The sequence below is a fragment of the Vigna unguiculata genome, chromosome 3 (assembly GCF_037176805.1).
Source record: "Vigna unguiculata cultivar grain cowpea cultivar isolate G323 ecotype 2 chromosome 3, ASM3717680v1, whole genome shotgun sequence".
NCBI lineage: Eukaryota > Viridiplantae > Streptophyta > Magnoliopsida > Fabales > Fabaceae > Vigna > Vigna unguiculata.
Window position 1 is genome coordinate 49,582,575 of NC_140794.1, and position 18,616 is coordinate 49,601,190.

Sequence of the window (18,616 nt, forward strand, 5' to 3'; positions counted from 1 at the left end):
TAAATGAAGATGAAGAAAGGTTCGGGTGCAGACGTAAAAGAAAGAAGGTGAAGTAAAGACTTGTCCAATTTTATTATAAATTTATAAGGATAAAACGGGTATTCTGTAATTTAGGGGGTGCAGGAAGAAAAACCCTTACTCCACCAGCCGACAGGATTAGGCCCGGTAAGGAAATTAGCTTGACCCCGTATGAAAATCAAAACAACTTTCTTTCTTTAACTCCTCTCCTTTGGTCTCCATCTCCAACTTCTGCACCAGGCTATTCCTAACTTCGCCCCGTCCCGCGATCTCACTGCTCATCTCTCCCTGGATTCTCCGCACTCCATTGCAGATCGATAATTGCAGCATTGGAAAGCACAGTTTCGGGTTTTCGAAAAAGCGCAAACAAGATTTGAATGTGGTGAAGTAGTGTTGCTGGTTTGGGAACGCGATCCATGGAGTGGACGACGCTGCAGCACCTGGATCTGCGCCACGTCGGCCGTGGAGTTAGGCCTCTGCAGCCTCACGCTGCTTGCTTCCATCCTCACCAAGCTCTTGTCGCGGTCGCCATAGGAACCTACATCGTCGGTGAGACACCAACACTATCTCTTTTCGTACCTCTTCGATTCCTCGAACTTAGTTTACCTTGCTAATTCGCAATTCAGTTTGTTTAACTGTGTGCTTGTTATGGTCGTTTGATGGTACTTAACTTGCACTGGAAGCACTAGTTTCTTAAGGCGCGCACTATAGTAGAAGTAATCTTGTGTACTGATTTGATCCGTGACATCTGAGCCGTTGGTAATTAACTACGGTTCTGCTGGGTATTCACAATCATCTACATATGAACTATGAAGCAGACACTCACTCAGACGCTCATATATATATATATATATATATATATATATATATATATATATATTTGTAATGGTTGATGAATGCTCCTGCGGCTTAATTTGAATTGAAACTTTAGTTTTTGAAGGCACAAACACCAGTAGAAGCTATTTTTTATGTTGATTTGATCCGTGATACCTGAGCCGTTGTTAATTAACTACTTTTTTACTGTATATCTATAATCACCTCGTTAGGAACTATGAAGCAGACACTATCACCTCATGTTACATATTTTACCGGATCCAAGTTTGAACTATGAAGCATACATTCTTTCTCACTCTCTCTGAAACGTACATAAGCTCCTAGATTTGTAACATTTTGGTATATGTCATATTTTCCTATAAAGGTCTAAAATTGTGTCATGATCTTTAACATCTCAGCCAAAACTCCTGTTGTGCACCTATTTTTAAAACCTTGTTGCCAACACTTGCTATTATTGAGCCCTCTGGAACAACATATAGATAATTTCTCTCTACATCTTTCAGAAGGAAAATCATAAGCATATGCTGAGGAGTGGGGTTTTTGAGGAAAAAAGGGAAGGGAGTGAAAATATTTCATTTCTAATAAATGTTCTCTAATTAAATGAATAATAAATTTTTTAGAATCATAGAAACAAAGCGATAGATTAGTCTAAACTTGACATCAACCTGGCCTAATAGATTAGTCAAAATGTTTTTCATAAACAAATGATTTATTATGAAAGTTGAGAAAGATTCAAATGCAAAGGATAAAATATCCTTAAGGAAAAAAGATGTCATGAAAAACGAAAAGATAAAAAATATGGACGAAAAACATGCAACATTGCATGCCAGACACTTGAGGGTTTATCAAAGATACTCCTATATAAATGCAATACCGCAAAGAAGGTAGAAAACTTCTTGATTCCTAATGAGCTCAATAAAAGAGTCCAGAGAAAATTCTAGCATATCTTTCTAATAAAATACACCAAAAAATAGCCAACTCAGAACAATGCTAAATCTTTACAGCATGCCTAGCATTACTGAATCCTTCGCATTAATGCACAGAAGGCTGCGGAAGATTCTTGGGACAAACCCGATGCTCACCAAAACACAAGAACTTATTTTTCAAGAAAAGGAAGGTGCCAAACAATGCAAGAACAAATAACAGTCCACATTACACAACAATCAGGAGATAAACTTAGGGATCTTTGAATCTGAAGTAAATCATTGGTTTTAATCCGATCAGGAACAGTAGTCTGAACAAAGGATTTGATCAGGAAGGAGTGCATGATTTTCACAAGAACTTATTCTCAGGGCAGGAGGCATTGCTGTGAAATGAAGTGAGAAACTGAAAATAGGATTTGCAGGAAAATAAATCTTAGATGTTTAGAGACCAAATCCTCTTATCTTATGTGGATTAGAGGACAAATGGATTAGTGCAACAATGTCATAAGAGACTGAACTACTGTTTGTAGCTTTATAGGTTAGTAATGGCTGATATTGTCAAGTACTGTTAGAAAATATGGGTTTAGTAATGTATATGTTATTGTCCTTTCTTTTTTAAATTTAGTCGGGATTCTAATCGATCTATTGTCTTGTGTAAATAAAGTGTTTTCCCATATTTAGAACTCTTGTTTGAGTCTGAGTTGAGTGGACTTATTGTTGTTGCATGGTGCATTTCCTTTTGTGTTGACTTGATTTGGGTTTAACTGTTTTACTTGATGGTTTGTTTCAATGTATGCAGAATTTGATGCATTAACAGGAAGCAAGATTTCCGCTCTTGACATTGGGGCACCTGTTGTACGAATGTCTTATAGTCCTACAAGTGGGCATACTGTGATTGCAATCCTCCAGGTTGACCATAACTGAACTTTTCATGTGCCTTCATTCATCCCTCAAAATAATCCATTTTGCTGTATCTGAAATTCTTAGTGGAAAGTGTAGACATGCTTTCATTATGATGAAAGAAGGATGTAGTTTTGCAAAAGATTGTGGTTTGTTCAGAAACATTAATTTTCTCTCTGTTGCACACAAATGTTCAGGATTTTTTTTTTTTCTGTATTTTTGGCTATAGAGGTGGTAATATGCAAATAAAATCTTGATGGATGTATTGCGGATGATGTGGACAACATTTTAGGAATTAGGATCTTTCTTAACTGATGAAGTATTTGACCTGATGAAATCCAGAAAAAAAAAAAATTAAAATTAAGAAGTTTCACTGAAAAGAATGTTTATATTATTCTTTGATTTTAATGTTAATGTTCATTTAGATACAAAAATGCTTAAGCACAGATTCTCCTATTCATTTCAACTTTTGTTTTTTTTTTCTAATCAGTTTTGATCTTTTATGAATTTCGTTTGTTTCATATTCTGTTACTTAGGTCTTTTTGCAAGTAAGACAATTCACTTGCTATTCCTGTTTTATTTTTTAGTTATGCCCCTCAATTGTATTCTATATTAGTTTATATATTGTGATTGGGCAGTTCTTTTCTTCTTATCGTGCCTGTTGGTTGATTTTACATCTGTAGGATTGTACAATACGGTCTTGTGATTTTGACTTAGAGCAAACATGTGTATTACATTCACCAGAGAAGAAGACAGAGCAAATTTCTTCTGATACAGAAGTTCATATGGCTTTGACCCCACTACAACCTGTTGTTTTCTTTGGGTTTCATAAACGAATGAGTGTGACAGGTTGGATATGCCTTATAATGTGTTTAAACAAATGTGTTTGTACTAGTTTGGTTACTGATGGTGATTGTTTCTGTTAAATATTTTTTTGCACAAATGAAGTTGTTGGAACTGTTGAAGGTGGTAGAGCACCCACAAAAATTAAGACAGACTTGAAGAAGCCTGTTGTCAACCTTGCTTGTCATCCTCGCCTCCCTGTTTTGGTAATGTTTTCACTGTGCATCATTTTAGGAGATTACATTTTCTTGTAAGTACATGTGATGTGGTTCTGGTGTAAGACATTTCTAGTGATGAGTTTCTTATGTTAATGATATACTACAATCCTATGTTTTTTGAATTTGACTGGATTGTTTTTCCATCACAGTATGTTGCTTATGCAGAAGGGTTGATTCGAGCATATAATATTCATACCTATGCTGTTCATTACACACTACAAAGTAAGATGATTTCTTACATATTAATTTCCTATAGATATGCTTTATATTAATAGTTTTTGTATTTATATTGTTTTTACTACTCAGTTGACAATACCATAAAGCTTGTTGGTGCCGGTGCATTTGCCTTTCATCCGACCCTGGAATGGATTTTTGTTGGGGACCGACGAGGTACACTTCTGGTCTGGGATGTATCAACTGAGAGACCTATTATGATTGGAATGTGAGTTTAATTTACTATGATCTGGTTTTTTTCTTGTACCATGATTGGGGCTTAGTCATTGTCACCTATGGTTTCTTATTTATTATTATCCTGTGTTTATATGTAAATATTTGAGTTTAGGCTGCTTCTTATGGTTATATGTAATAATTTTTTGTTATTGAAATTTCAGAAAACAAGTTGGCTCTCATCCTATAACATCAGTTGCTTGGCTCCCCATGTTGCGCTTACTTGTAACTCTATCTAAGGATGGAAATCTTCATGTTTGGGAAACACGTGTTGCAGTTAATCCTAATGGACCTCCCACTCAGGCTAATTTTTTTGAGCCTGCAGGTTGGCTATATTGACTCTTGCTGCCTTTACCTTGAATACCTGATGACTTCCTGTTGGTGTTGAATTTTGATAGCTTATTTTAATTACAATGCAGAATATTTCTGCTTCTACTTTTCCTCTCTCCTCGTAGTTATAGAATCTTTTAATAGATAGATATATAGTGAGAGAACATAATAACAATAGTCATACTTCATTCTTGTACTATTCTTTCTATGAGTGTTTGGCTAATATGTATTAAATTATGATGCAGCTATTGAATCACTTGATATCCCTCGCATCCTTTCTCAACAGGGTGGAGAAACAGTTTATCCATTGCCACGCATCAAATCTTTAGAGTTTCATCCAAAATTTAATTTAGCAGCACTAGTTTTTGCAGTTACGTGCTACCTTACTTTGTTTATACCTTGCTTGTATGTGAATGTGGAAGATAAATTGGTGTTTATTTTATCAGAATGTGACAGTAGCCGACAGTTCAAAAAATAGGGCCAGATACAGTAGAGAAGGGAGAAAGCAACTGTTTGCAGTTTTACAAAGTGCACGAGGATCTTCAGGTAATTGCTTTTCATTTTGTATATAATTAACATTAAAGATATGCTGATGGTAGAGGTGCTTTGCAGCATCTGTTTTAAGGGAAAAACTTTCTGTGTTGGGTTCTTCTGGAGTGTTAGCAGACCATCAACTTCAATCTCAACTACAAGAGCATCATCTTAAAGGGTGAGTTAGAAAATGCAGCTATCTAGAGGATCGGATGTCAATAGTCTCTTATAAGAACATGATAAGGTTAATTATGCTATGCTGTTTGGACTAAGGATCTATTTGGCTTACTTTTTATTTTGTTTGGTTTCATGTTTTCATTAATAATTACAAAATGTGTTACTTTGTTTTCAAAGTTCATTTTGTTTCCACCATTTCCTCTTCTAAAATAGGAAATAAAGTGAATATGGGAAATGGGATTAAAACTTTCTCTTAAACCACTTAGGCTTATATCTATTCTACTACTAAGAGTTTTATCTTGATTGGGTATCCTTCTATGGATCTTGATACCAATATCTGCGTATGGGTTTGGTCAACAAATCTACTAGTATTGAAGTTGTCGAAGTATTGTGTTTTAATTAGTGAAATTTGAAATACTGCACTGTAAGTTTTCTGATTTGTTTTGTTACACGCACGCATGCACTAAGTTGGTCATATCATTAGCCAATGTCACTATGGTGTAGACTAAACATCTTGAGTTGCGTGTGAAGTTTGCAAGCTTGAGAATCTGTAGATCGTTCAATATGTCCAACAACAACTAGGATACGCTCTATAATATCATCTTTCAATTTTGTTTCTGGGCCTGACTCACCTTGAAAATCAAGCTCATAGAATGAGTTGCACCCCATTTATATACTCTAATTTGGTTATATCTTGTTTGCCCTACATATTCTATTCTTTGTCATGGAAAATCCAATTAGATTATTACTGTTTAGTTTAGTTTTGGTCGCAGAGCTACTCTTGTTCAATCCTCTGCCTTTTGTTTTACACCTGTAGTGCAATTTTTGGTTCAGCCAGTTACCGCTGACCCAGGTGTCAGCAGGTTCTTATGTAGTTGAGGAAGCACCTCTGCATGTCTCTGGAGTGTGCTGCTGGGATGTAGGCTCTTAAGGGGTTGAGATCTTGTATCATGTAGAGATACGGTTAATTGTTGATCCTTATAAAGATTTTTCAGTCCTCAACTTTTAAGTTGATTTTGTGATGTTAAATTACACACCTCAAGCCCAAAATCTAGGGGGAACGTCTCAAGTGAAAACTTTTGCTACTGTGAGAAATGAAAACAATAGATGTAGACCATAGAATCATGTTTTAATGGTTAGGATTAAAAGATAAATGCACATAGTTTTCTTAAGTAGTCTTATGGTGAGTAACTAATTTTTAATCTTGATCATATATGTAGGGTTGGATGACTTATGTTTATATTTCTTACATTCTTAAAACGGGGACTGTTTTTACCACACACACACACACACACATATATATTGTAGTGCCAGCATGAGAGGTGAAAGAAGTAAATCTTGATCAAATAAACATACAAAGATGGTCAAGATTATTTTCTTCAATTTTAATCTTAACCATCCATTTTAATAATACAGTTGATGCTCACTTCTATCATCTCTTACCTAATACATTTATATTTACATGTTAGAGTATTTATCTTTGTATTCAATTATTCTATGCATTTATGTTCTAAAATCAAACCAGTATTGTTATTAATGACTTTTTTATAATATCTTTTAAATTTGTTTCTTCCTGTTACATTAAGTCGTTGTCAGATATGCATAAGTTGTTACAGTAGCCTTGACATTCTTTTCAAATTATTATATGATGATCATTGTAAAGTGGAACATAAAGGAGTGTCTTTTCTATTTTATTTTTAAATACTCAACCTTAAATAAGATGGAGATACATATATATAGAGATGTCAAAATGGAATTAAACTCATAAACCAACTTGGCTCACCACGGTTTCAAGTTGTGGGTTGGAAAAAGTTCTTTTTTTTTTTTTTAAATGTGGATTAAATTGAACTTGATTTGGTGGGTTTGAGCTGGGTTGACTTGTACCCTCTAACAACAACTTTTTAGTATATTTTTTACCATTTTTTCATATTTTTATTATAATTATTTACTACTTATAATTATGTAGGCTGGCAATTTGATCTTTTCAAAACTAGATTGTTGTTCAATAATGTTTGAATAATTTGGATGTTTAATTTATTTGTTGGAAAATTATGACACTTTAATTTTTAACTACTATCTTTATAATAATTTAATGTTTGGAGAAATAGGTAAACACTTTGATTGTATTGTTATACAAAAATGAGTTGAGTTAATCCATTTTGATTGTATTGCAATAAGTATATAAAATAAATTGGAACAAGATATCTTTAAGTGAGTCAACCCACTAACCCATCAATCTGTGCTGGGTCGAATTGGGTTACAAAATATTTGGTTCACCAAAAGGTGAGCCGACCCGGATAAGTCGGGTTGTCTCACTTTGGCACCCCAACATATATAGCTGAAAACAGTGTTCTATTCTATTTAGTATGCACCAAATGCAAAATCAGGACACTGTTATATTTTGTTCTATGCCTACCAAAAATAGTTCTAAGTAAACAAAACAACGGCGTTCCATTCCATTTGTTCCTATTTTGTTCTGTTCATGCTACCTTGGGGATGACTTGGTAGGATCAGTTGCTTCTCCTGTCAAATTGTGGGGTCCAAGATAATCTATTATTTCATAATCACTATACACACTCCAAATTTAGTCTTCTGGTAATTGTTTAGTTTAAGCATTAAGTTATCAGTTTGAAATTTGACAATGGTTGGATACTTCCCTAAATTGTGCTTAATTATTTTTTCCGTAAGGATCTGATGTCACTGTTGATATCTGTACTATTTATTGCAGCCAAGGGCATCTTACGATATCAGATATTGCGAGGAAGGCTTTTCTTTATAGTGTATGTTTCTAATTTTATTTATTTATTGTTGTTATTGAATTGGAGTTAATGTTGCATATGGAACTGATCTTCTGCTGTTATCAAATTAAGACTAAAGACAATAAGTTGTCTTCAAGAAATAACAAAAGAAACATCTAGAATTGAGTCATGTAACAGGCTTATCAATCTCTCTTCATATGTAACAGAGAAAACACTCCAGAGTGTTTTATAAGGAAAAAGGAGTTGGGTGTGGGATCCTTGTTACGTGTTGTCTTTTATAAGGTTAAACCCAAAGGACAACTAGAATTCACAATACAGGGTTATTAGTTGTACCAAAAGGAATAGTTCTAACACTCTTTCCACATACATTAAGCACTCTTTTATTTTTAAGGGTTAAATATGTTTTTGATCCCTCAAGTTTCAGTGAATTTTGGAATTAGTCCCTTATCAAAACTTTATACCAATTTAGTCATTCATCTTTCAAAATGTGTGAATTTAGTCCTTTTAACCAAATTTTGTTAAGTTTATCTGATGTTTCAAGCGCATTTCATGATAGTATTTAAGTTAACATTGAAGCAAAAATGTGTCAAACAGTGTAAATAATTTAAATACTATCATGAAATGCGCTTGAAACGTCAGATAAACGTAACAAAATTTGGTTAAAAGGACTAAATTCACGCATTTTGAAATATGAAGGACTAAATTGATCAAAAATTTTGATGAAGGACTAAATCCAAATTTCGCTGAAACTTGAAGGACCAAAAACATATTTAACCCTATTTTTAATTACTGACACACTCTACCAATACATATTTTCGTTGTATCTAAGGTTTTGGATACAATGGGGTCTGATGAACGTATTGGTGCATCACAGGCTTTACTAAAGCCATGTCTTCTAAATGGAATAAGGAGAAAAGAAATTGAAGTCCTTAGGGTAGACCCAATTTTTATACAAAATGTATTCCAGAGAAAATCTGCTGCAGATCAATGAAACATTTTTTTTTTCCTGTTTCCACATACTATGTCATTACATTATGCACTTTAAGAGACAAAGAAGTGAGAGGTCTGCAATTTTGTTTCTTACATCAAGTTTTTCTTAATGATACCTTTACATACTTTTGTAGCATTTTATGGAAGGCCATGCAAAAATTTCTCCTATATCACGCTTGCCCCTTATCACTGTTCTTGATAACAAGCATCATCTGAAGGACTTTCCAGTTTACGAGGTATGATTCATGTAACAGTTTGTTTTGAAAAATTTGTTTTATTTTCTGTTCAATCAACTGACGCCATTGTGCACTGCCAGCCTTTTCATTTGGAGCTAAATTTCTTTAGTAAAGGAAACCGAGTTCTGCATTATCCTGTCAGGGCATACTATATGGATGGACTGAACCTTATGGCACATAATCTTTCTTCTGGATCTGACACTGTCTACCGGAAGCTATATACTTCGGTAACATAGAGAGTAGTATTTTTGACAAACATCATTCTGTATTTGTGATTTTTTGTTGAGATTTTCATTTTACATAATATTGATTTGCTGGAAGTATTTATATATTTCAACCGGAAAATTATGCAAATTTGGCATATTCATCCTTGTAATGTTATTCATTATTTTTCTATAGATTCCTGGAAATGTGGAGTACAGAGCAAAATACCTGATACACAGTAAAAAACAGCGCTTATTTCTTGTAGTTTATGAATTTAGTGGTGCAACAAATGAAGTTGTGCTCTACTGGGAAAATAGTGATGCACAGGTAGCAAACAGTAAAAGCAGCACAGTAAAAGGTATTTCTAACTGGAGTAAACTTTTTTCTCAGTCAGGTTTGGGTCATGTGTTACATCTTAATAATTCAAGTAACCGTCTTGTAGGTAGAGATGCAGCATTTGTTGGCCCCAATGAAAATCAGTTTGCAATCCTTGATGATGACAAAACAGTATTGAGTGTATATACTCTACCAGGAGGGGCCTCTCAAGAAGCTAAGGACAATGAAAATGTTTTTGAAGAGAACCCAACTGCAACTGCAACTGCAGAGACAACTGTTGGTTCAATTCGTGGCCCAACACCGTATATGTTTGAAACTGAAGTTGATCGCATTTTTTCTACTCCATTAGGTGCTTGAATATCTCAACCATATGTGAATCCATTTATCTGTCCATTAACAGACAAATTCGTCACTTGTTGAAATTAGAATATAGCATTAAGTATTGAAAGTGATTTCTGTGAATGTAGATTCATCTTTGATGTTCGCTACTCATGGAAACCAAATTGGAATTGCAAAGCTCATACAAGGGTACCGTCTATCAACTTCAACTGCCAATGGCCAGTACTTATCAACTAATAGTGAGGGGAAAAAGTCAATTAAGTTGAAAAGAAACGAGATTGTACTTCAGGTATCATTTAGAAGTGTGTGTTTCAATTATGGTTACCAAATAGCTCTTAAGTGCATCTTTGAAGTTAAGTGAAAATAGTTGGAAAATATGAGTTAGAAAAAGAGGGAAACAAATTGTTTAGTAGTCTATGTGTTGGTGAAGGTTGGGTTTGCCTCATGGATCTCCAAAAACAAGTGTTAATTTTACAACTTTTGGAACCAATAGAGAGATGCTAAAATGCTTTCATGTTGTTCTCAATTTGTAGTTCTGTGGTTATTTTGTTGGAAAAAAGTGCTAGAATTTTGTGGTTGATTCTTTGGCCTTAGAGTTCATTTGGATACTTCTTTGTGTTATGCTAAAGGACTTTTTAAGGTGGTTGCCACTGGTAGACATTTAGAGTAATTTTTCAATGTTACATGTTTCCTGTCTTGCATATGCATCTCCTTTCATTGAAACAATATGGAGGGTAGTTGTCTGTGGGTATAATTTCTAGTAAAAAATTACTTATACAATTTATGTTGCAATGTTAGAAAGTCACTTGGTCACCTATGTGTCATCAATTACAATCACTAACGTGTGACTCGTAGGTATGTTTAGGTTTGCGTTGCCTAAATATATGACTTAATACAACCTATAATGTTTGGACATTTTTCACCTTACAAGTTAATTTATTGATCACATTATAGTATATAAGTGGATGTAAACCCTATTTTACAAATCAGTTTTATAAAGTTGATTTAGGCCCAAAGCTCACTTTTTAAGATGGTTTTAGAGTTTGTTATAGCAAGGTTTGTTATGCTTATTGGGTCACTGACAATTGGACCACTCACAAATATCCAGTTCTACACTTAATGTGTCCAATTTTCTCAATGTGAAAGTGTGCTTTGAGATGTCACATCAATTTGAGCTATGGTCAAATTATAGTATATGAGTGGATGCCAATTATAGATCCATTGTCCAACTGTTTGTATTACCAGTTTTCCATCCTTCTGGTCTATAGCCCTAGGCATTTGGAGGTTGGAAAGCCGCCTGAAATTTGGTCACCCTTAGGTTGGGAAGGGCTACGTATGGAAAGGTTGACTAGAAAGGCTAAGTTAAGCATCATAAACTATAGCCACTAAGATGCAAGTCTTAGGCGTTCTTAGTATAACATTGACTAGAGATGTGATTTAAATAGATTCTATAAAGCTTGAGCAGTCCTTGCTTTTGAAGTGAGTATTATTGGTTTGAGTTAAGCTATTTCCAAATTCTAAGAAACCATAAAATTGACTCACTCAGATATAAGTGGTATTAGAGCCTATTTTAGATCCATTGTTGGGACACCTACATTTGTCATACTCCAGCTGGTGTTCCTAAGTGTGAGGGGAGTGTTGGAAAGTGACGTTAACTGCAGTAACTTCTACTGTGGTTGCGACCTCTTTGTCGACTGCCTTAATTGCAGTCTCTATAGGGATGATATAAAACTTATAATCTTGGGTAGTGCTTACTTCACTAGTTGTATTGTCACACTCCAGCTAGTGGCCCTTGGGGTGAGGGGCAGTGGTAGAAAGTGACGTTAACTTTGCAATCTCTTTTGTGGACTGTCTTAATTAGTGGTGGTTTAGTCCCACAACAATTAGAGATGTGATTTAAATATAACTTATAGATCTTTGATAGTCCTTACTTTACATATTGGTTTTGTGGGGTTGAGTTAAACTCATCTAGTTTCTTGAAGTAAGAATGGAAGCAATATCTAATGAGCCTTTTCTATCCTCCCCCTATCCATCCAAAATAAAAATGGTTTCGAACCTTCATTCTTGCTTCAGTTGATTATTGTGTTCCTTGTTTGTGGAAATATTATCTAATAGCTCTTTTACATTGTTCTGCTAGGTGCTAATATGTGTTTCTTCAAATTTGGCAGGTGCACTGGCAAGAAACTCTTAGGGGATATGTTGCTGGAATATTAACAACACAGCGAGTCCTTATTGTTTCAGCAGCCCTTGATATACTTGCTGCCACTTCTGCAAATTCTGATAAGGGACTTCCTCCAATATCCTTTATACTTATTTCTATACAACATGAACAAACCATTTATTTACACTAGTGAACTGACTTGTTAAGAGGAGGGGATTGGAGGGAACATAATTGAAGGGGAGGATTTCTTGGAAACTCTTTTTCCCTGCCTCTGCTCCAAACTAATAGACCAAAGAGTTTGTTAAAATTCTCCCTCCTAATTTTAATTTTTTGTGTCACATATATTCTCTTTGTGGAAACCTTAACTCATACTCACTTTAGATCTCTATTGTGGGTTGGGCCGGCCCTCCTTTTTTCTACTGCTACTACTATCAGTATACTTGGTTGGGATGGAAAAGTTAGGCCTATCCTCTCAATCAGTATGCCTTATGCGGGTAATTTTTCTTGCCGCTTGCTAGGATGTCATAATCTGTTAACCATAAATTATTTGATACGCATATTCTATTTATTTTCAACTACTGTACATTTCTTTGTGCAGTCCTACTGATCTATTTATGAGTTTCTCGTGCAGTGTTGGTTGGTTCTTTGAATGACCGATTGTTGCTTGCTAACCCCACGGAAATCAATCCTAGACAAAAGAAGAGGGTTGAGATCAAAAGCTGTCTTGTTGGTCTTCTTGAACCAATTCTTATTGGATTTGCCACAATGCAGCTAAGTTTTGAGCAGAAGCTTGACCTGTCAGAAATATTATACCAAATAACATCAAGGTTTCCTTCTTTTTTTCCTTTAAACTTCTAGAAAAATTCAACTTATGTTTATATAGTGGAAATATTTAGGTAACTTTACCTAACAGGTGCAGTTTGATGTGCATATTTCCATTTTGCTGAAAGTTAGATTATTACCCAAAATTGGTTTAAATAAATCAAATAGTAACACAATATGGTGTTAGTAATTTTTATGTGTTACCGAGTCATATGTATAAAAGTCGAGGCTTAGGTACCATATTTTACTTTTTTTAACTATTAGTTCATGAATGACTACTGTTGGCTTTTTAATTGGTTTCTGATTGCTGTCCTAAAATGCCTTCACAAGACAAGATGATTAAGGATGGTGAAGACCTTAACCATTACAACAGATTATAAAAATCATATAGTTGATGCGGTTAGAACGAGGGGAGCCAATGCTCGAGTTTTGACCTTGACCTAGAGCCATGACTTAAGTAACTTTGAAATGAGACTTCACGCCGTATTTTGTATAAATTCGAGTGGCACCAAATTTCTGATATATACTACACAATGAATCATATCTAATGGGCATAAAATCTGGGTTGTAGACTTCAAAAACTTTTGGCTTTTGCATAAATTTATATTAAAGCTTGTAACACTTGCACTGTTCTTTTATTGGAGTGCAGGTTTGACAGTTTGCGCATAACACCAAGGTCTCTGGATATTCTTGCTAGAGGATCTCCTGTCTGTGGAGATTTAGCTGTGGCTTTGTCACAATCAGGTCCACAGTTCACTCAAGTAGGCAACATAATTCCTTGCTCTTGGCATTTTCGTTTTTGGTTTATTTGAACATATGAGCAGGTGAGTATTTTCATCATAGGTGATGCGCGGTGTTTATGCTGTGAAAGCTCTTCGTTTTTCCACTGCTTTATCTATTTTGAAAGATGAATTTCTGCGTTCCAGAGATTACCCAAAATGCCCCCCCACATCTCATTTATTTCACCGGTTCAGGCAGTTGGGTTATGCCTGTATCAGGTAGGCAAAGTTGGAAATTTGATTGTGCTTTTGATATTTCTGTTGTACATAAAAGAATTATTGAACTATGATGTACGTTTCATTTATTCCTAATTAACTTGAACTATATCTTAAAGATTTTAATCTTTTTTAATATGTTAAGGTTTTGTTTTTGTTAGAATATATGAAAAATATGAGTTCAAATTCTCTATTGAGTTTTTCGTATTATCCCTCTACTGTACTTTTAAAATACACTAATATTGGTATATTAAAAAGGTTTTTAATATATTTTAAAACATTAAAATTAGCGTCAATTAGTGTATCTTAAAGGTTCAACATAGGAATAACATCAAAAACTCATCAAAGAATCCAAATTGGAAAAAATCTTATAATGTTTCATTTCACATTCTTGTGATGATATCTTTGAGTCATTTAGAATATCTTAGATTATATTTTAGGAAATTTTTCACATTTCCTTATAATCTCTAAGGATTTACTTCAATATCTTATAGTTTGCAATTTATTTTCATATTTAGCTAAGGTAAAGGGACATGGAAATATATAATAAAGATACAAATATGATTTCTACACATGCTTCTATGTTTTCTGTTATTCAGTCCATCCATTTGTTACCGTAGATGAGTAGCATTGATGAAATGGATAGGGTTTGTGTATTATATTATGATTTCTATTTATTTTTGTTTCTAGATTGATTTGCTTTTTGGTTTTGTTATTGATTGCCTCTTACTCCTTGTATAACGCTTCAAATTGTCTTTGTCTGGCTTTAGATGTTTATCTTGTATGTTGCTTATATCAATGTTTTTTTTTCTTTCATTTTATAGCTTAGATGTGTTGCTTGATCTAGTGACATGCATCTCTTTTGTGAATGTTGGAACTTTGAGCTCCCATAAATTATGTTTTGGCGTGCAGCTGGTACTGAAAGTTATTTGAATGTCATGATCTACAAGTTTGCTACTTTTCTAATTGAAGGTTATTTTCAGGTTTGGTCAATTTGATAGTGCAAAAGAAACATTTGAAGTTATAGCAGACCATGAAAGTATGCTTGATCTGTTTATATGCCACCTGAATCCAAGTGCCATGCGGCGTCTTGCTCAGAAATTGGAAGAAGAAGGTCTTGACTCAGAATTGAGGAGATACTGTGATAGGATATTACGAGTTCGATCGACTGGATGGACGCAAGGTATATTTGCCAACTTTGCCGCTGAGAGTATGGTTCCAAAAGGACCTGAATGGGGTGGTGGAAACTGGGAAATTAAAACACCTACTGCTGTGAAGGATATACCTCAGTGGGAGCTTGCTGCAGAAGTGACACCATACATGAAAACTGATGATGGTACAATACCATCCATTATTGTAGATCATATTGGTGTGTATTTAGGCTCAATCAAAGGAAGGGGCAATATTGTAGAGGTGAGGGAAGATAGTTTGGTTAAGGTTTTCATGCCTAAAGGTAATGATAATAAAATAAATGGACCTGAAGCATCTTCTGTTAAATCTGTATCTAATCATCAATCGAATGTGGTTGGTAATACCAAAGGCGATTCATTGATGGGTCTGGAAAGCCTTAACCAACAGCTTGTCAGTTCCTCTGCTGATGAACAGGCCAAAGCAGAAGAAGAATTTAAGAAATCCATGTATGGAACTGCTGCCGATGGAAGCAGTAGTGATGAAGAAGGAGTATCCAAAGTAAAAAAGTTACACATAAAAATACGGGACAAGCCAATTGCCTCTTCTACTGTGGATGTGAATAAGATTAAGGAAGCCACTAGACAGTTTAAACTTGGTGAAGCGTTAGCTCCACCTACAAGGACCAGGTCCTCAACTGGTGGAAGCCAGGATCTTGGCCAGATTTTGTCCCTGCCTCCAGCAATTACAGGGTCAGATTCTTCTACTGTTTCGACTCCTGGTGACATTTTTGGTACAGATACATTGACTCAACCTGAACTCGTTTCACAGCCAACTAGTGGCGTTGTGAGTGGGGGACTTAAAGCAGGACCTATTCCCGAGGATTTCTTTCAGAATACAATTCCATCCCTTCAAGTGGCTGCTGGATTACCTCCTGCTGGAACTTTTCTCTCTAAGTACACTCCAGGGGTTGAAAATATTAAGACAACTACTAATCAAGTTGGTGCTTTTGAAGCTGATGCTACTCTTCAAGGTGGTATTCCCCCTCAAACCATTCAACAACCCGTTGTTTCAATCGAGTCCATAGGACTTCCTGATGGTGGTGTCCCACCACAATCCTCATCTCAGGCTGTGGTCATACCTCACTCTCAGTTACAGGCTACCCAGGCTCAAATTTCTAGTCAACCTCTTGATCTTAGCATACTTGGAGCACCAAAGTCTCCCGATTCAGGGAAGACTCAACAAACTGGTTCTCAACAAATTGCTGTGCATCCTGGACAGGTATGTAGAAAGTAAAATGCAGTGATATCTGAATGATACAGGTTCCATGGTTCTCTGAAATATTTGTTCCTTCGTGAGTGTCAAGGAAAGAATTGGGTAGTAATGCGAGAATTAGATGATCTGGATTGAACTTAAGTCACTAGAGAAGAATTTTCATGTCATAATTTTTCGGATGCTAGAGAAGAAATTAGGACAATTTGCCTGAGAAAAGATCTTGATTTAGCTAGTGTGCTTATGAACATGATAGGTTATTTCGTTGGATAATGACACAACTAGGGAATTAGCTTTTCTCTGAACCTGCCCGACATATACATTGTTTCATCATTGTTTCCAATATAATGTCATGAATCTTCTGACAGGTTCCTCGTGGAGCTGCTGCTTCTGTATGTTTCAAGACTGGACTTGCTCACCTGGAGCAAAATAATCTTTCAGATGCGTTGTCTTGCTTTGATGAAGCTTTTCTTGCCTTAGCTAAGGAACAATCTCGTGGAATCGATATAAAAGCTCAAGCAACAATCTGTGCTCAATACAAGATAGCAGTCACTCTTCTCCGGGTACTGAACGCAATTGTTCAATTTTAAACGCAGGTCCCATAGGATGGACATCTTATAAAAATGTAGACAAGCTTTTTTTTCTCTAGGCAATAAGCACAAAATCCGTGTTAAGACTCCTGATATGCTGTAAGTGATGTCGGGTGACTCCTGTTGAATAGCTGAAGTACCAAGCAGGGCAAAAAAGACACCTTACTCTCTACATTATAAGGCTAAAGGGGCTAAAATCCAATTGATTCAAACTTTTCGAATGATACACCTCTTATGTTTGATACCATATACAGCTCAATATAAACTCTTATTAGGCCAGTACTACACATTCTAACCAGTTCATCTGAATATATGCAAAGAAAATGTCATGTTTTTCCCTTATCTATTGTTATTTTATTTGACAGCACAGTTCACAAATCACAAGCTTGTTTGTTGAGATTGGGTACTAGTTGAATCTAAGCTGCAAGACAGAAAATAAATCGTTATCTACACTATTTAAGCTGAAACTATTTTTTGTAAACTTGCGCAGTAAAGTCTTTAACCTTGCAGTCTACAAATGTTGGCTTTCTCTGTTTAGACATGAACCTTCGAAATTGCTTCGACTCTATAGTTTTGTAATGCAGTGGATGATTGTTAAATTGTATTACCTTTATTCTTGCAGGAAATTGGACGTCTGCAGAAAGTCCATGGTCCGAGTGCAATAAGTGCAAAAGATGAGATGGCTAGACTTTCACGTCATCTTGGTTCCCTGCCACTTCTAGCTAAGCACAGAATAAATTGCATTCGAACTGCCATCAAAAGAAACATGGATGTACAAAATTATGCCTATTCGAAGCAAATGTTAGAATTACTGTTGTCTAAAGCACCTTCAAACAAGCAGGAGGAATTTAGAAGCCTGATCGACCTGTGTGTTCAGAGGGGTTTGGCAAACAAGTCCATTGATCCTTTGGAAGATCCCTCACAATTCTGTGCTGCCACATTAAGCAGGCTGTCAACCATTGGATATGATGTCTGTGATCTCTGTGGAGCCAAATTTTCGGCCGTGACTGCACCTGGATGCATTGTCTGCGGAATGGGAAGCATCAAGAGATCAGATGCTCTTGCCGGAGGAGGACCAGTTCCCTCTCCGTTTGGTTGAGTGTCTCAGATGGATTATAATCTTTGTTATATACGATACGACCTTTGCTACCCCGCGGAAAGTATTGCAAATAGAGACAACCTTGTAGAGAAAGTATACAAGAGATTATGGGGTATCAAATATTGCGCCATATCTGGAGAGATTATAAGGTTTATCATCTATTGCGAACACTGCTTTCGAGTTTTGATGCGATTGTGGGCTTTCTCTTTTTTTCCTATGATTCATTGCTTGTGATTACTGAGCGTGTTGTTCTCCTGTAATGTAGTTGTATTGAGCCTTTGCCATGATAGAGAAACGAAGTTGCAGATCAATTGCATTTGGTAAATATTGCTCTCGTCCTTTACGGTCAGTATACACATTCGGCTATGCATGTAAATTTAAGATGGGATCTTATTTGATGTGCATAAAAGAAAATCGACATATTTTTATCCAGTATGATGTGAAAATCCCGGGGAATAGTTATT

General features: G+C 35.5%; 1 protein-coding gene across 3 annotated transcripts; it reads left to right on the top strand.

The window, feature by feature from the left end:
- Positions 1-219: 219 nt before the first annotated feature.
- LOC114178620 (uncharacterized) lies at positions 220-18,584 on the top strand. 3 transcript variants are annotated; one of them, XR_003603344.2, is made up of 25 exons: positions 220-567; positions 2,575-2,684; positions 3,359-3,524; positions 3,624-3,724; positions 3,886-3,958; positions 4,043-4,178; positions 4,348-4,508; positions 4,759-4,883; positions 4,960-5,059; positions 5,126-5,222; positions 7,950-8,001; positions 9,105-9,206; positions 9,287-9,433; positions 9,606-9,768; positions 9,853-10,095; positions 10,214-10,374; positions 12,254-12,382; positions 12,623-12,740; positions 12,878-13,073; positions 13,718-13,829; positions 13,912-14,066; positions 15,047-16,472; positions 16,832-17,026; positions 17,676-18,301; positions 18,418-18,584. XR_003603344.2 is itself a non-coding variant. In XM_028064626.2 (24 exons), the coding sequence occupies exons 1-24, from the start codon at positions 435-437 to the stop codon at positions 18,150-18,152; spliced, it is 4,878 nt and encodes a 1,625-aa protein (XP_027920427.1). In that variant the 5' UTR covers positions 220-434; the 3' UTR covers positions 18,153-18,584. The 3 variants fall into 3 exon arrangements, 2 of the variants coding, with proteins under 2 accessions (XP_027920427.1, XP_027920428.1); XM_028064626.2 differs by having other exon boundaries at positions 17,676-18,584; XM_028064627.2 differs by lacking the exons at positions 220-567; positions 2,575-2,684; positions 3,359-3,524 and having other exon boundaries at positions 4,043-4,126; positions 17,676-18,584.
- The last annotated feature ends 32 nt before the right edge of the window (positions 18,585-18,616 follow it).

Excerpts from the sequence above, each read along its gene's own strand:
- LOC114178620 (XM_028064626.2), top strand. The coding sequence starts at position 435 with ATGGAGTGGACGACGCTGCAGCACCTGGATCTGCGCCACGTCGGCCGT. Across the intron at positions 10,375-12,253 it reads GAAACGAGATTGTACTTCAG|GTGCACTGGCAAGAAACTCT; the intron begins GTATCATTTAGA and ends CAAATTTGGCAG. Across the intron at positions 12,383-12,622 it reads CTGATAAGGGACTTCCTCCA|TTTAGATCTCTATTGTGGGT; the intron begins ATATCCTTTATA and ends ACTCATACTCAC.